The sequence below is a fragment of the Python bivittatus genome, unplaced genomic scaffold (assembly GCF_059951505.1).
Source record: "Python bivittatus isolate LINGU-HERP-01145 unplaced genomic scaffold, Pbiv_v1 ctg000020_np1212, whole genome shotgun sequence".
In the NCBI taxonomy this organism is placed as follows: Eukaryota; Metazoa; Chordata; class Lepidosauria; order Squamata; family Pythonidae; genus Python; species Python bivittatus.
Window position 1 is genome coordinate 117,760,123 of NW_028277030.1, and position 15,415 is coordinate 117,775,537.

The 15,415-nt window shown below is 35.3% G+C and overlaps 1 protein-coding gene across 4 annotated transcripts in view; it reads right to left on the reverse strand.

Annotated features, from left to right (window-relative positions):
- Positions 1-412: 412 nt before the first annotated feature.
- Positions 413-15,415, reverse strand: part of PREPL (prolyl endopeptidase like) — a 32,984-nt gene continuing 17,981 nt past the window's right edge. For 3 of the 4 annotated variants that reach the window (XM_025164388.2, XM_088147666.1, XM_025164386.2), the window contains 8 exons: positions 14,687-14,872; positions 11,942-12,145; positions 11,045-11,220; positions 7,690-7,906; positions 5,511-5,660; positions 4,161-4,293; positions 2,155-2,237; positions 413-696 (listed from right to left, as the gene is read on the reverse strand). In XM_025164388.2, coding sequence (XP_025020156.1) covers positions 640-696; positions 2,155-2,237; positions 4,161-4,293; positions 5,511-5,660; positions 7,690-7,906; positions 11,045-11,220; positions 11,942-12,145; positions 14,687-14,872 — 1,206 coding nt within the window. In that variant the 3' untranslated portion in view covers positions 413-639. Of the gene's footprint in view, positions 697-2,154; positions 2,238-4,160; positions 4,294-5,510; positions 5,661-7,689; positions 7,907-11,044; positions 11,221-11,941; positions 12,146-14,686; positions 14,873-15,415 lie in introns of those variants that run through there. The other variant, XR_003084305.2, reaches the window with a different exon arrangement.

Here is a 15,415-nt window from a genome sequence, read left to right on the forward strand (position 1 = left end):
TTCTGGCAGAATAGAGGATATTGGAACATATCACTTCAATCCTGCAGTTGTCAGTTTCTTTCCAGGTTCATTTCATGGTGTGCACTTTGACCTTTAAAATCAAAGGACAATAAGATCAAGGATAGTTTTTTATTCTTCTCCCTGCAAACCCCATTCTGGTACAGATAGTATTTCCTTGCATTTCACTGCACAGGAGAGAAAGGGCCTTCTTAGTTGTTTGCCTTAGATTTTAGAACAGCTTTCCTAAAAAGAACTTAGCCTTCACTGCCTGCTTTTTGGTAAGTGGTAAAAGTAATTTTATTCCAGCACTGTTTTAATTTGATCAGTTTTAACTATTGATTTTTACTCCCTTATTTTGGTTTGTATTTTCTCATTTTTGATTGTTGCTTATTAGCCACTTTGAATATACTTCAATATAGGAAAGGAGGACAAATTCAAACAAACAATAATTTTATTGAAGTTAAAAAACCCTCTGAATTTGGAAGAGTATCTTGCCTTTTCTTCATGAAAACACAGGATAAATTTACTTTCAAAGTAAATTACAAGTTCTAAAGTAATCACATGGGCAAGTAATTCAGAATATGCAGCCAAATCTATTTCCTCTGCTTTTGCAAAAAGGACAAAAATTCCAGCCTGGCTTCATTCCTGCTTGTCAAGTCCAAGTTCACTGTATAGAAATGCTAGTTGTGTTGCAACCTAAAACAATTAAAAATAGTTAGTAGAGAACAGAGTACTCATAACCTTTTGCACACTTTAGAGATGTATTATCAGCAGCTCTTTCCAACCCAACTGATGGCCTCCTTGCAGTGCTGTTCGTGCTCCTGTAACACTGGGGATAATCATGTGGGTTTGCCTGCAGTCTGAAGAGTAATCAGAGTTCTTCCTGCCGAATTCTCTTTAGAAAATGGCAGCTGCTGTAATGGGCTTTTCACTGAGATCAGGAAAGCTTCCTGTGAATTGAGCATTACTGTCAAGTATAACACAGCTTGTGACCAGAACAACAGCAGCAACACTGAAGCTGGTGCCACAAAATGCTTCCAAAATTGCTTTGCTTCTTTCTATCATAGCCTGTGGTTGAAGTACTTTCACGTGAGCATGTGTGCTTTCTATATTAGGTAAAAAGTTCATATCTACACGTTTAACATATTTAAACACAACTATACAGAAAGAAAGAATGATGCATTATTTTCATATGTTGTACATACTGAAATCTAGAATAGTCTCCAAGCTACAATTTGGGTACAATTTCTCATGTCCTTGAGAATCCCCAATATTATTTCCCTCACTGTTCTAGACATTCCACCAACCACCTGAACAGATTTTTCAAGAAATAAAGAAATCTGTGATGCTGGGCAGAAATCAACAAAGACCACTGCAGCCTCCTTTTCAACAGCATAATTTTTCTCCTGAATATGAAGCTGTTATAGGCAGAAGGACCCTTTCTATCCAAAATGACAGATTTTGGATTTTGCACTATATAATGTGTAAAGTATAGTCCTGATACACATATAGAGAAGCCCATGTAAATAGTTACTAACAGTCAGTTAGTGGGAAGGTCTTTCTTGGTCACTGCAATAGGATCGAAGAGGCTGAATCCCATGCAGAATCTCAGTGAAAATGATTTAACCAATCAACAGTTTGGAGAGAAGGAAGATAAATGAATCTAAACTGTGTATATCTTTCTTCCCCCACTGGCAGCTGCCCACCGCCCTGGTAATTATTAGTGCTACTGATGACAATTTGACATATGCAACACTTGGACTGGGAATAAAATTTTCCAAAATTTTTTATTCCAACGGTATTCATGCATTTCCCTTACTTGGTTGTGGTAAGGTAAATATTTATATTGGTGATACCTAGAATTCTTTCTCCATAACTGGAAGGAGTGCCTGTTTACAAAAAGAGAGTTATACATCCTAAGTGGGAGGGATGCATTATGATTTCGTAGGTGGAAAGGGTTGCATATACAGAAGCGGAAAAAATAAGCTTTTAAAATAGATTACAATATTACTGAGAATCACGAACTCTTCAAGTTTATGTACATGCTATTCCTCTGCCCATGCCTCTCGGTTTTAGTTTAATCTCCCAGAACAATTATCTTCACAGGTTACAATATTAATTTGTGTCTCTATCCATTGTAAAGGATATCTCTACCTGTTTTAAAGAATCCTCACATGTTGGAGAACAATGGCTGCCTCCTGGCTGAACATCTAAGATAATATTAGGTATCTGAGCTCCTGAAATCAAAATATATCAAATGGAATATAAAACGTTACTCGGACAGGAGTGATGCTATTCTAAAACATAAACAACAAGGCACTCTAACGGTGATAACACTGAAAGAAAAGTATTTTGCTATAGCTCTTTAACACTCAGTGACTGGTGGTATGAATGAAACAATTTACTAGTGTCCTGTACCTATTTATTCAAATCCATTTTCACAACAGTAGAATATTTTGGATATTTTTTGAGGCCAAAAAATGTGATTCAGAGGTCAAAGTTTCCCAATAACTATTACAACAAGGACCCTTTCATGTAGTCCATTTTAAGTCACAATACCCTTGCAGGAGGAGCAGTACTGTAACTACTATCATCACTGTTACTACTATTATAATCAGCAAGAGGAGTCCTATGGAGTAGAGTAGAACAGAAAGGAAACATATCTCTAATTCTATGGATGAAGGTTGCTTAATGGAACCTTAATTGGTTCCTTAATGGAACCTTAATTGGGGTCAGAACTAAGCACCAAAATGACCAATAACAATTCCTACACTGATAATAGCCAATAAAATCTATTACACAAAGAATTTATGAAGTAATAACAATGAAACTGAGGAAAAAAAAAGCCAAGGACATTCAAAACCATTGCTGCACCAATAATTTAGGATGCATGGAAAAAACACTTTCTATTTGCACCATTATTGTTATTTTTGTACAACTGAAATTATTGTGCTGTGTATGCTCACCTTGGAAAGAATATGATTGGTGTTTACTTCTGAATAGAAATATGCTCTTGTTATTGTCCATGAGATTCTCTTATATTACTTTTATAATAATTCTCAAACATGCCATTTACAATTGATAATCATGAGCACAGATTGCTTATACTATTCGTTACTATATGCTGGCTGGAAATTCCCCTCTCTATTTTTGAATAGATACACATGCACAGAGAATATTTATAACAACATTCTTGATGAATTTTTTGAAGTCAGATATTAGTTGAAGGATTAATCAAGGAAATCATTATCTATCTATCTATCTATCTATCTATCTATCTATCTATCTATCTATCTATCTATCTATCACCTTTGAGCATAAGGTTTTGATCTAAATATGAGACACTACCTATTGAATACCAGTAGCTGTACATTATTTATCAAAATATTAAAATTGCATGTCAATCAGGGAAAACCAATACAATGCTAAGTATGCTTGCAAACTACATGAAAGATTAAATAGGATCTCTGCTTTAATACTGAAATTCTGCCTAAATGCTAACACTAGTAACTGTAAATGTTAATATATTGCATGTAACTCATGCTATCTTTTTCAATATAATCAATATATGTCAACATATTAGGATATGTATGCATGCATGCCCTGTTCCAAGAGGAAGAAATATGCTGAAAAGTCCAATCCAAAAACAAGAGTCACTTACACAAAACTCTAATTGGTCTAATTCAACATCGTGCTCCTAATTTGATACATCATGTTTCATTGCAGAAAAAACAGCATTAATATATGTAGACCTCCCCTGCTCCTTCCTGTGAAGGCTTTGGTAAAAGTAACCTGGTTTCTTAACTGGGCAAGTGGAATAGGTAAAAAGAACAGTCTCTTAACCTGTTTAAATATTTCCTCCAAATCAGAATATGGAACTACAATCTAACCTGTTCTGAATCAAACGTCTCAATAATCTAATCATCTGCTAGGAGGCTAATGAATTTTTTCTCCCTTTTCTAGTTCTTGAAAGAAGGGAGCAGTGCTGCAGCTTTACAGACACAGCTCTTGCTCCTAGACTGGACTTTTAGTTTGAAGGAAAACACACTTATAGTAACTATTCCCATATGTTTCTTTCTGATGGAATGGGGAAACAGTCAAACTATTGCAATTGTTTTATTACTCAAATCCCAATCTGATTTAGAAATTGCTAATGTTACCCTTATCATCTGAACTGTTGGTTTCCGCATGATCTTGTACAGCTTTTCTAAGTTTATTGATGTATCTTAACAATCCTGCCAGAGGAACTCGTTGATCCTTTTCAGAAACTGTGATAAAAAGAGAAGGATAATTCTAAAAAGAAAAAAAAGAAGATCAGGGAAGGAAATATATGAGTTAGCAGGATGGAATTATTGATACCAATCTGTGCAGGCATTAATTTTTAACTTGGTGGAAGTTGCTTTGCCACGTCAGCAGAAAAGAAGCATTAAACAGAGTTAATTATATGGATGAAAAATCTATCCAGGCTGTAGCCATAGCTGACAATTATGGAAAGATCTTATCTCTGACTTAGTAAACAGTTGCACTTGTCTTCTGTTGAAAATCCTCCATAAACTTTTTCTTTGAGACTAGAAAGAAGTTTAGATAAAACTCTGGCTCTGGCCTTAGAGTTTTGGTGGAGCTGCCCTTTCTTCATCTGGCAATGGATAACCAAGTTACTGAGGATAGAGCCAGACAGCGTTAAGCTTATGGTGCAACCATACCCATCCAATGCAGTCCAGCCCAATTCAGTGATCTGGGAAAGTTACTTGTTTGCTCAGAGTTACACAGTTACTCAGAGGAGACCTTGAAGCACTTTCTATCAGTTTTGCCTGGATTGTCACTGCTATCCCTATTGATTAGACTGTAGTCTGACCACAGCAATGCAGTGATCCAGATAACATTACCAAACCATGTATCTTGTATCTTGTATCCTGTACCTGTACATTTAATTTCATTTCTATGAGTGAAAAACTTTCCACTTTCCTGTGTTAAATTTTATTCTGTCATTTTCTGCATGTCTCTCAATGTCTGTCAAGACCATTTTGAATTTTATTTCTGTTTTCTAGGGTATTAGGTATTCCATCCATTAGCTATTCCATCTAATTCTGTATAATTTGCAAACTTGGCTACTGTTCCTCATACAAATCATTAATTGAAATACCAAACAGTGAAGGACCCATAACTGATCTTTTTATTCAGGTACATTGGCTTCTTCTAGCCTCTATTTTTCCTCCTCACTGAAACTGTTTGTAACTGTGCTTTTAATATCTTCTCCTTTAAAAACTCCCGCCCCTACTGAGTTTCTTTTCCCATTAGTTTCTCCTGCCATGGGATCCTACTTATTATTGCTTAGTGAAATCTACTTTTTAGGAGTCCAAGTTCATTATGCTCAGTTTTAGTTTCTCTTCATTTTGAATAAATCTCATAAATTGTTAAAATTGTTTGAATGGTTAAAACTGCTCTCTAAATTCAACACTGTAGTTATGTAAAATGCAATTATATTTAATCAAGAAAAAATGCAATAGTACCTGTGGTTTAATATTCTGGTATGGACAATAACTTTTAATATATTCCTTGCAGGCCTCATCTACCACTGGATCTCCCCATTCTTCTTGTTCCTCAATAGTTAAAGGGAGATGAGGGTCCAGCATTGTATTTAAAATATCCAGAAAAGGTGCCTATAAAGAAAATAAAGACATTTTTTCTCACACAGATTTAACATGAGTGAAGCAAATACCATATGTAAGCTTGGTATTTCCTAGTATGTTTAACTTGTGAGAAGAAGTTAATAATAGAATTTTGCATTAATTAAGCATTAATGGTTAAAGATACAAAGAAAAAAGGTAACTTCTTTAAACTGTAATCATACATAAAGACTAGAGTAATGTATCATACTAAGCCAAGGTGTTTTTAACCTTGAATAAAACATAATTTTCTGGGTCTGGGTCATAATTTTCTGGGTATGCTAAGCTATGAGCTATAGTTATAGAATATACTGCATACACATTGATAAATGAAAACCAAAGAAACCATATTTGGTTATTGCAGATACACAAATTTACTTTGAGTCCTCACTTATTGTAGTGTTCAATTGTCCTGACCCAAGAACTGATCCAACTACAGATGACTCTGCCAGTCCTATACTAACACCACTTTCCTTCTTGCATCAGCTTGATCTCTTAGTACTGTAATTGCCACTCTATTTCTTTATTTCCTCAAACATGAAGGAGCTATTTTCTCCCTGAAAATCTGGTTAGCTGTGATACTGCCAGTTCTAGATTTTGAGGGCATTTGGACAACTTCCTTCATTGTTTCTGCTAATGATTTGTCTTCCCATTTTTCCAGGCCCAGTTTGCTCCTTGTCACTGTCAAATTGCTCAGAGATTAATAGAAAGAAACAAGAGGAAGAAAACAGCAGGGGCAGATGGGTTAGCAGGCCACCATTTCATAATAGCATGAGTCTCAGCAGGTGGTGGAGAATGTCAACCCTGAAGCTGGTCCTTTTTCTGGATATAACCATGGAAGAAATGGGCAATTGTAATAGATTATATAGAAAATATTAGCTTTAGAAGAAAGCTAATGCAATCCATCTTGCTACCTACTGAGCCAAACATGCATAGGACACTACTGGAAGGCAAAACCTAAACTTTGTTTTGTTTTGCCCTGGGGACAGCAAAAGAGAGAGAGAGAGAGAGAGAGAGAGAGAAGAAAGAGAAGCTCACTCTTGATGTGAGAGCCAGTGATTCTTAGGGTTAGTGAAGCTGCCTAGAGTCACTTATACAGTGAGATGGGCGGTGTATAAATTTGATTAATAGATACATAAATAAATAAATATCAGTTATGTCAACAAGCAACCATTGCTCAGCTTCAAGGCCATGAAGTTCAGAAGGGAAAGCCCACTGAAACATGAGAAAGACAGGAAGAAAAACTAATGGCTTGAAATTACTGTGGGTAGAAGGAACAACTCCACACTGATAGACAGTAATCAACTGTATTATGTTTTGATTCTAGTAAACAATATTTTATCAAGCTGAGCCACATTGTGAATCTGATATACATTAACCAAATTTGAGCACAGCAGCCTAGTTAAGACATATAATGTCACAGTTTGTGACTTAGAACCGAATCCTTAAAAGCAAAGCCTGACACTTGGATACATCATCACCTTAAGTACAATTTGCCTTAGAAAGTGCCCAGAAGCTTTAATAATAATAAAAAATGTGGCAGCTAGGTTGGAAAAGGCTGGACAATTATAGTACTGTGTAATATTTTGACAGAGTATTATGCCTATAATGAAAAATCTGCATAGGTTCCCAATTATTTTTCAGATACAATTCAAGGTATTAGTTTTAATTTTAAACAGCACTGGACCTATGTACCTGAGTCCTCCTCCATCTTGATATGACTTATCTGGCACTTAAGACAGCAGAAGAGACCCTCTTATTCCAAGATATTCCTGATGTCAGAGGTCCATTTCTCAAGCATGCAGAACAGTGAATTCATTTGAGTCACTCATAAACTATAGAACAAATCCCTTTGGGATTTGTCCTTACCCGATCCCACCTCATCTTCCTGTGCTTGCTGCTGTTATAACTATGATTTATACTTTACTGTGGATGGGCAATAGTTTACTTAAAAAAATCTTTGAATATTATTCTGGGGAAAAAAGCACAATAGTGGACTTTAATAGAATACTAGTTATCTCACCTGTAAAACCACAGCTCTGATAAGATGAGGCTCAATATTGCAGAGGGCACCTGCAAGAACTCCTCCAGCACTCATGCTTATTAAGGCTGTCTGGATGGGCTGAGAATATCCCAGTTCATGCAATAACTTGATGCAGGCCTGGAGGTCTTGAATACCATTATGCTTCTTCATCATACAGCCATCTTTATGCCATCTCAGGCCTAATTCTCCTCCACCTCTGACAATTAAAATAAGAGTAATAACAATAAAAAAATTGACACATTTTATTCCCATCCTAATATTTATCCAAGAATATTAAATACATATGTCCTTTGGTTAGAAACACCTGCTTTAAGTATTAATAGGCTTTTTAAAAGCTTAAGCTAAAGAACTGATAATCAGGTTGGCTTGGCACAGGCCACTCTCTGTTTCTGAAATGGAAGACAAGGCAATTGTTATTGATTTTCCTCTTGGATAGGAAATTGTACCACCTGGTATCATTACCAAAAAAGCCATGGATCTTGCAATTCTCAACATGGTGAGAGAGCACACATACTTGTAAACATGCTGATCATGCTACTCCTTTTTGTGATAAACAACATTATGCAAAGGAGTATGAAATAGTAAGCTGAAGAAATAAAATACATGAGAAAGCAAAAAGGAAATATAGCTAAAAATTAATTTACACCATCACAATTTATTATACCTTTCCTACCTCTCCACCTTACAAACTGTCCTTGTTTCTACCATGTCAATATAATATATCATGTTTTGCATCTTTTGTTCTTTAAACTTCTCAATTGTCTCATCAACTCAATCCAACCACAACCTTCTCAGTCTTCTTCCTCTCAATCCACTCAGATTTCCTGACTTTATTTAATTTCCAATTTGATCCTCATTCATTTTCTCTTTCTTTGTTCATAAAGTACCTTTGTTCATAAGTACCTTAGCATATTTTCTTCATCCTGATCACACTTCAAATCCATGTTTATTCATTTTGTTCAACACCTTTCATATGTGATCCTATTTTTTTAACCACACACCTTAAATATACCATTCCCACTGCATTCAACATACTTTTACATTTCTCCTGACACACCTATCTCTCATTTGCATTTTACAAAGTGAGCATAGGCATGCTCTTATAGACTTGTGAGACAGAAATTAATACTATTTATTTTTTAGATTTATTATAGCCACCCCAGTTCAAAAGACTCTGGAAGAATTGTTGTGGCTCACAACATCCAATATACAATTTAAAAAATTTAAAAACATAACCACAAAGCATAATAGCCCAGATAAAAACACCCAACAGTCAAAAACATGACAGGGGCTCCATTAACATATTAGCCCCAGGCCAGGGAACAGAGTCAGGTCTCAAGAGCCTTTCAGAACCCTAAGAGAGTGGCCCCACACATGTATCTGAGGGGATGCTATTCCAGAGGGCAGGGCCGTGACAGAGAGGCATGCTTCCTCGGTCCCATAAGATGACAGTTTAACTGAAGGGACCTGAAGTGCACCCACTCTGCCTGAACGTACCAGGTGGGCAGAAACAATTGAGGACAGGCAGTCCCACAGATAACCATGCTCTATGCCATAAAGGGCTTTATAGATGATAACCAGCACCCTGAATTGCACATGGAAGCCAACTGGTAGTCAATGCAGCTTGCATAGCAGCGCTGACACATGGGTGTAATGAGAAGGCCCATTACTGCTCGCACTGCTGCATTTTGGACCGGCTGTAGCTTCAGGATGGTCTTCAGGGCAGCTCCATATACAGCCTATTGCAATAATCCAGTTATAAAGTGACTGGGGTGTGAGTAATGCCCACATACCATCAGCTGGAGGTATATGCAGCTTACCAGCATTTACATGGGATGCACTTATAATTACACTTAAAAATTACTGTGTTTCTCCTTGGCAATAATGTTTTCAATTATCTTGTGCTTACTTCTATGGGTATACTGTAAACATATTGTAGCCAGAGAATGAGGAATGCAACACAGTTAATCAACTGGTGCTTACATACCTTAGTTCTAGAATTCTATACTTGAATTCTATACTCTTGAGAAATAAGCATTTTTTATGTTGACAGGTCTTAGTACTAAGTATGTGATCCATCTGGATTAAGGGTTTGTCACTTACAGTACAAAGAGGATTCTTATTCCCCGTTTGCTCCTCCCACCCCATGCACAAGCTCAAGAAAGCATGAAAAACATAAACAACTATTAGACATTAAGTAGAATCAGACATGTAAATGTGCCTGTTGGAATCCTATACAGCTTTCCCTCTTTGCTGAGTGCAAATTCTCATGCTTATTCTGTCTTCTATATATAAATTTGTGACTGCAACGTTAACAGATTATATTTTGGGGTTTCTCCAAGCTGGATCCAAAGGTGCTGACATTTATTTTTGGTATATGTGATCTAATTATAAAATACAATATAATTTCTCTTGAAAAGAACATATATATGCAATTGCTCACATTTTAGAAGCTTATACAGTAACCCAGACCACTAGCAATATTTGGATATAAGTGATTAAAGGAGTGAATAAATTCGTGATCTTAAGAGCACATACATAATTTTATGTAAATAAACAGGTTTTATTTCCAAGTATTGTATTTAGGACAGGGCATAGATAATCTTATTTTTAATACATTTAGATTATTAAATTCTAGTATTTCTTTTAAAATGGGTTAAGGATTTGGCTTCCGGAAATATTCTAAGTATGCCAATATGAGAATATTTTGTTAAACATTCTGTAATTTTTAAATTTTTAAATACATGTGGATAACATTTGCTTTGACATTATTTTTCTTTAGTTGATTTATTTAGAATCATTCTAAACAGCTGAAAGCTTACTATACAGTACTAATCACAGGCATGGTATACTTTTTCCAGTAAAAAGTAGAATAGAGCAGGTAAAAAGATAATTTACTTGTTATACTATTGATAGTTTTAAAATATTTTCAGCAAACATATGCTTTACAATTTCTGTTTTTAGGTGAATATAAATTATTGCTATGTGAATGTAACATCAGAATATTTCTTAGAAAATGAAGATTTATGCTAAGAATTGAATGACAGATATCAAAAAGCTTTAAAAATGGTACTAAACCATAGAACTATGTTGTGTTTGATGAAGTTAACTGAATTCATGCAAAAAATGGATACTTAAATACATTATTAGCAAAAAGTACACATGAAATGATCAGCAATAATGTAAATTACAAATAGCTGGAGAAAACAAATTGTGAACGAAATGAAAAATGTTACAACTAAAAGATAAAGATAAAGGTTTAAGCAGTAAGAGTACCAGGTATAGATGCAATAATAACAACAAGCAAAAGAGTTTTATAATATTACAGACTTACCTAACGTGACAAAAAGCTAATATCCACCCATCCTTGATTAACATTAGATTTTCTGCTTTAAATGTCATGTTCAAGTCTATTCCATAAGCTCCATATACATGAACCAGAAGCGGCATCCTGTGCAGCTGTGTAGAATTGCTTTTATAAAAAACTGTAATTGGTACCCAAGTTTCATCCTGCAAATGAGGGAACATTTAACAATAAAGCATATTTAGAAATTTGCAAAGGATACATCAAAACCAAAGCTTTAATTGATATATTTTAAAATGTTTCGCTTATCATAGTAATTCCTTGACACTTTGTACAAAAACTCTCAGGAAATAAAATGAAAGATGGGACTGCTACTGGATTTGTTTACCAACGTGGAGCATAAATCTCATTAAGTGCAACTCATGAGAAGTTTGTAAGACATGAAAGCAGCTCATTCCTCCACCACCCTCTGCACTGTGATCTGAATCGCTTCACACTTTTCACACTGAATGCAGCAGCAAACATAAAAGCTTATGTTTGCTAGGAATTCTCTGCTCTATGACTGAAAAATACAACAGATTGCACCATTATTTTCTTATTTCATGGAAAATTGTGGTTCATGAAGAGATTCAGGGGGAGATTATTATCATTTACATTAATATTTGTATGTTACACATTACCACTTGCTTTGTTTGGGGGGATTTTTCTCCCCACAGCAAGGAAAGCAAGGCCATTTCATCTTGCCTGTTGGGGAAAAAAACAACAACTTTGCCTTCATGTTTCTTAAATGTAGGTCTTACAAAAGAAAGATTTTCTTTCAAACAGCAGAGAAACAGCAATAGATCTACTGATTAGGGCATCTAGTAGGGAATTTTGTATTTTCTTTCCAAGTCCTGTTTACAAGAGGCCAAGAAGAGAAGAGCTTACCTTGCTCTTAGCTTCTAGACGTACAGTTTTACAATTCACTGTAATTGGTACTTCTTGCTCAGTAAATTCAGTAAGGCTCTTTTCCATCAATGAATATGCAAAACGAACTGGAGACTGAAGAGGAGACATGAGCCAAAAATAGCAAGTGTTGGCAGTATACTCAGAATTAGGTTCCAATTCCAGTGAACAGGCCCAGTCAGGTAGCTAGAAAACAACAACAATTATTAATATTTCCCCAGTCTTTTGACTTGTTCTGTTGAACTATATTCTATAGTTTCTACTCTGATAAAAGAATTTGAACTTCTGCTTGCCAAGAGTTGCTTCCCTTGCCCCACTAAAAAAGCTGAGATGGCAGGAACCCACTATAATGAATGCAACAATGCAACTACTTTCCCTAAAAGTTGCTTAATGACATTCAATAAATAATGCAAATGGAAGTAAAAATGTTATGCCATTCTGAAATAATCAGAGGCGGCAAAATATTAGGCAATGTCACTAGAAGTGTTCATTTGGGCACTAAAAATATAATAATTAAAATGCATGCTTTATCTTCTACAAGATCCCACCTGGCAATCTTCTGTATTATTAGAAAGTTTTAACAATCTTTTTTCCTGCCCCTCTGTCTGCTCTCTCACTCTATCCAACTTGAAACCCAGCCAAGTCAGTGTCTGTTATTGCACTGAGGCTTTGCATTGGCTTTGGGGTGCTCAGCCACTTACAATCCTTGCCTCTGACTCTGCTCCCAGCGTTAGCCATTGTGAAGAACAAAATTATTTTTTTGGCACAGCTACATTCAGAAACTCAGGGCTATTATGTTTTAAGACTTAACACTCCTAGAAATGAAAGGAATCAAGATTCATTCTCTGAAAGCAGCAGGGTCTCTTACCCACTGCTTACTTTCTTTTAAGAAGTTCTGGTTACTGGGTTGATAAAGGCTTTTGGAAATTGAGGCAGTCAGAGTCAAAAAGCTTTACACAGAAAAACTGCACTCTGTGTAATTGATTAAAACCTGAAGAGGATCAATCTAAAAAGTCAAAAAAAACCTTATAGAATGGGCACTATATTTAACTTGACTGCTACAATTAGCAAAGTGGAGAGTGTATATGCTTACCATTTTATTGCAATCATGCTAAGTGAAATTTTAAAATATTTTCAAATAACTGAGTATTAAGGCAGGAGTTAACCTGTGTTTTCAAGAAAGCCCTTTGATTTTTAAAGTTATAGAAAATCTGGATAGGTAAAGTGATGTTCTAGTCAATATAATGAATTTTAATTAATCCAGCTATTAACTAAATGCTTTGTTAATTAACATGTTTTTATATATGATTGGTCTAAAATTGTATGCAAAATTTCTACAATTTACTGTGTAAAATTTTAAAAAATCAAAGTCCAACAACAAGGGTTTATCTTATGTTTAATGTATGCATAATACACCATTATTTATTTTAGTTCTGCTATAAAATTTAATAAGTATTGGGTAAGATTAGTTTGCTGAAAATGATAATTGAGAAATAGTTCTGTTAACTAAGATTGTCAGTAGTCAAAAGTTGCAAGTCACAATCAGTTTGCTCTATGGAGGAAAAATACGCTGTGGATTTGAAATCTTATGTGTTGATTTTATTTACACACAAAATATATTCTTAAAGTTACTTTAAAAAAAAGTATGTTTTTAACTACTGATCTGTTTATGTTTTTTATTCCATCACTGCACCAGATTCTAAGGAACCAGGGAATCTGGTGCTATAGTCTTATTATGCTGAGCAGCTATTCTTAGGACTGGTGCTAAGGTAATATAGTTGGATCTCATGCAAGTAGCAGAAAACTCTGCCAAACAGTAAATGCAGAAAACATAGATAATTTAGCCATGCTGATAACCACTCTCAAAGCATCCTTGGAATGTTCATTGCTACTCAATAATCATGATGCTGTGCTCTAACGACAACTGGGTATATGATCCAAGCAGGGGAAAAACATGAAGAAAATAACCATGTGAATGGCATGAATAACCTCAGCCTATTATGTCTACACTCCACCCAATACACCAACAGGTTATTCCCAAAGCCTCCTATGCTGAAGGTCATTATGACAGTTCTAGTTTCAGAAGTTAGATACCTAGTGTTTAGAAATGCAATGTGGGATAACTGCCTTACTCTATCAACCAGCAGCCTGCAATTAGCAGTATTTTATTTATTTTATGTTTCAAATTTGGTCACCACCCATCTCACTAGGAAGTGACTCTGGGCAGTTTACAGTAAAAACAAAAAATAAATATTAATTAAAATACAATAAAAAAAACATATCCATATATAAATATCTTCCAAGGTGCTGCTGGTAGAAAGGATATTAATATACAGGAGCATTTTCAAGGCACTAACCACCCCCAAAGTTGGTTGCCCCTTTTCTAGCCCCATGCAAGTTGGCAGAGCCAGGTCTTAACTGCTTTCCAGAAGGTCAAGAGAGTAGGGGCCTGCCTCACCTCTCTGGGGAGGTATTCCATAGGGCAGGGGCCACAGCAGAGAAGGCTCTCCTTCTGGGCCCTGCCAGTCAACACTGTTTTGTCGACGGGGTCCGCAGTATGTGTAAAACACACAATTAATTTATTTATATTATTTATATGGAAGTTTTTTTTATCTCTGAAAACATTTGGATAAACACAATTTACCTTGTCTTGCAATGAATATATGAATTCACCTTTGAAAATGATTAATATTAAAAAGTAATATTTGTAGTACTTTAAATATTTACCTTAACATTTTCAACTGTATTTGATACAAGAGAAATAATATCCAAATAGAGCTCACCACCAAGTTTCAGAAAGGTAATGCAGTGATCTCTGAACATCTCTAAGTCGATTAATTTGGTGTTTTCTTTTACTATGTAAATGGGTTGCCAATTCTCCAAACCACATGAACCAACTGGAGCTTTCATCAGCTATAAAACAAAGAAGAGCCTGCATACATATATGAAAAAAATAAAATTATCCAATATTTAAGCATTTTCAATCAAATTTCAGTTTTCATGTAAGAAAATGCTTCTACAGGCATTCAGTAACTTGAGTAACTAGCTTAATATTAGCTTGGATAGCTCAAGATACTCTGGAGAGAGAACAGTCTTAGCTCAGATTCATGTCATCTGAAAGTAAAGTAGGATAAATAATTTTTTTCCTTATCTTCAGAGGAAAGTGAACTTATGCTCTCTGTTATACCATCTTCTTAGCAGGTTTATGCCTATGCTTGTTAAATTTTGAGGGATGAAATAACCAACACAGTAACACATATTTTTCAACTTTGGCTCAAGTACCACTCAGAAATCAAGAAAATATCCAGCTGAGCAATGCTGTATTTCTTTTCCACTGCTTTTCAGTATTTTCCAAAGCTTCTACACATCTCAGCAGGAAAGATAATAAAAAGATGAAATGGAGGCCATGAGGATATGAGCATTATGGAGAGAAATGATAGAATTTTATTTTTAGAA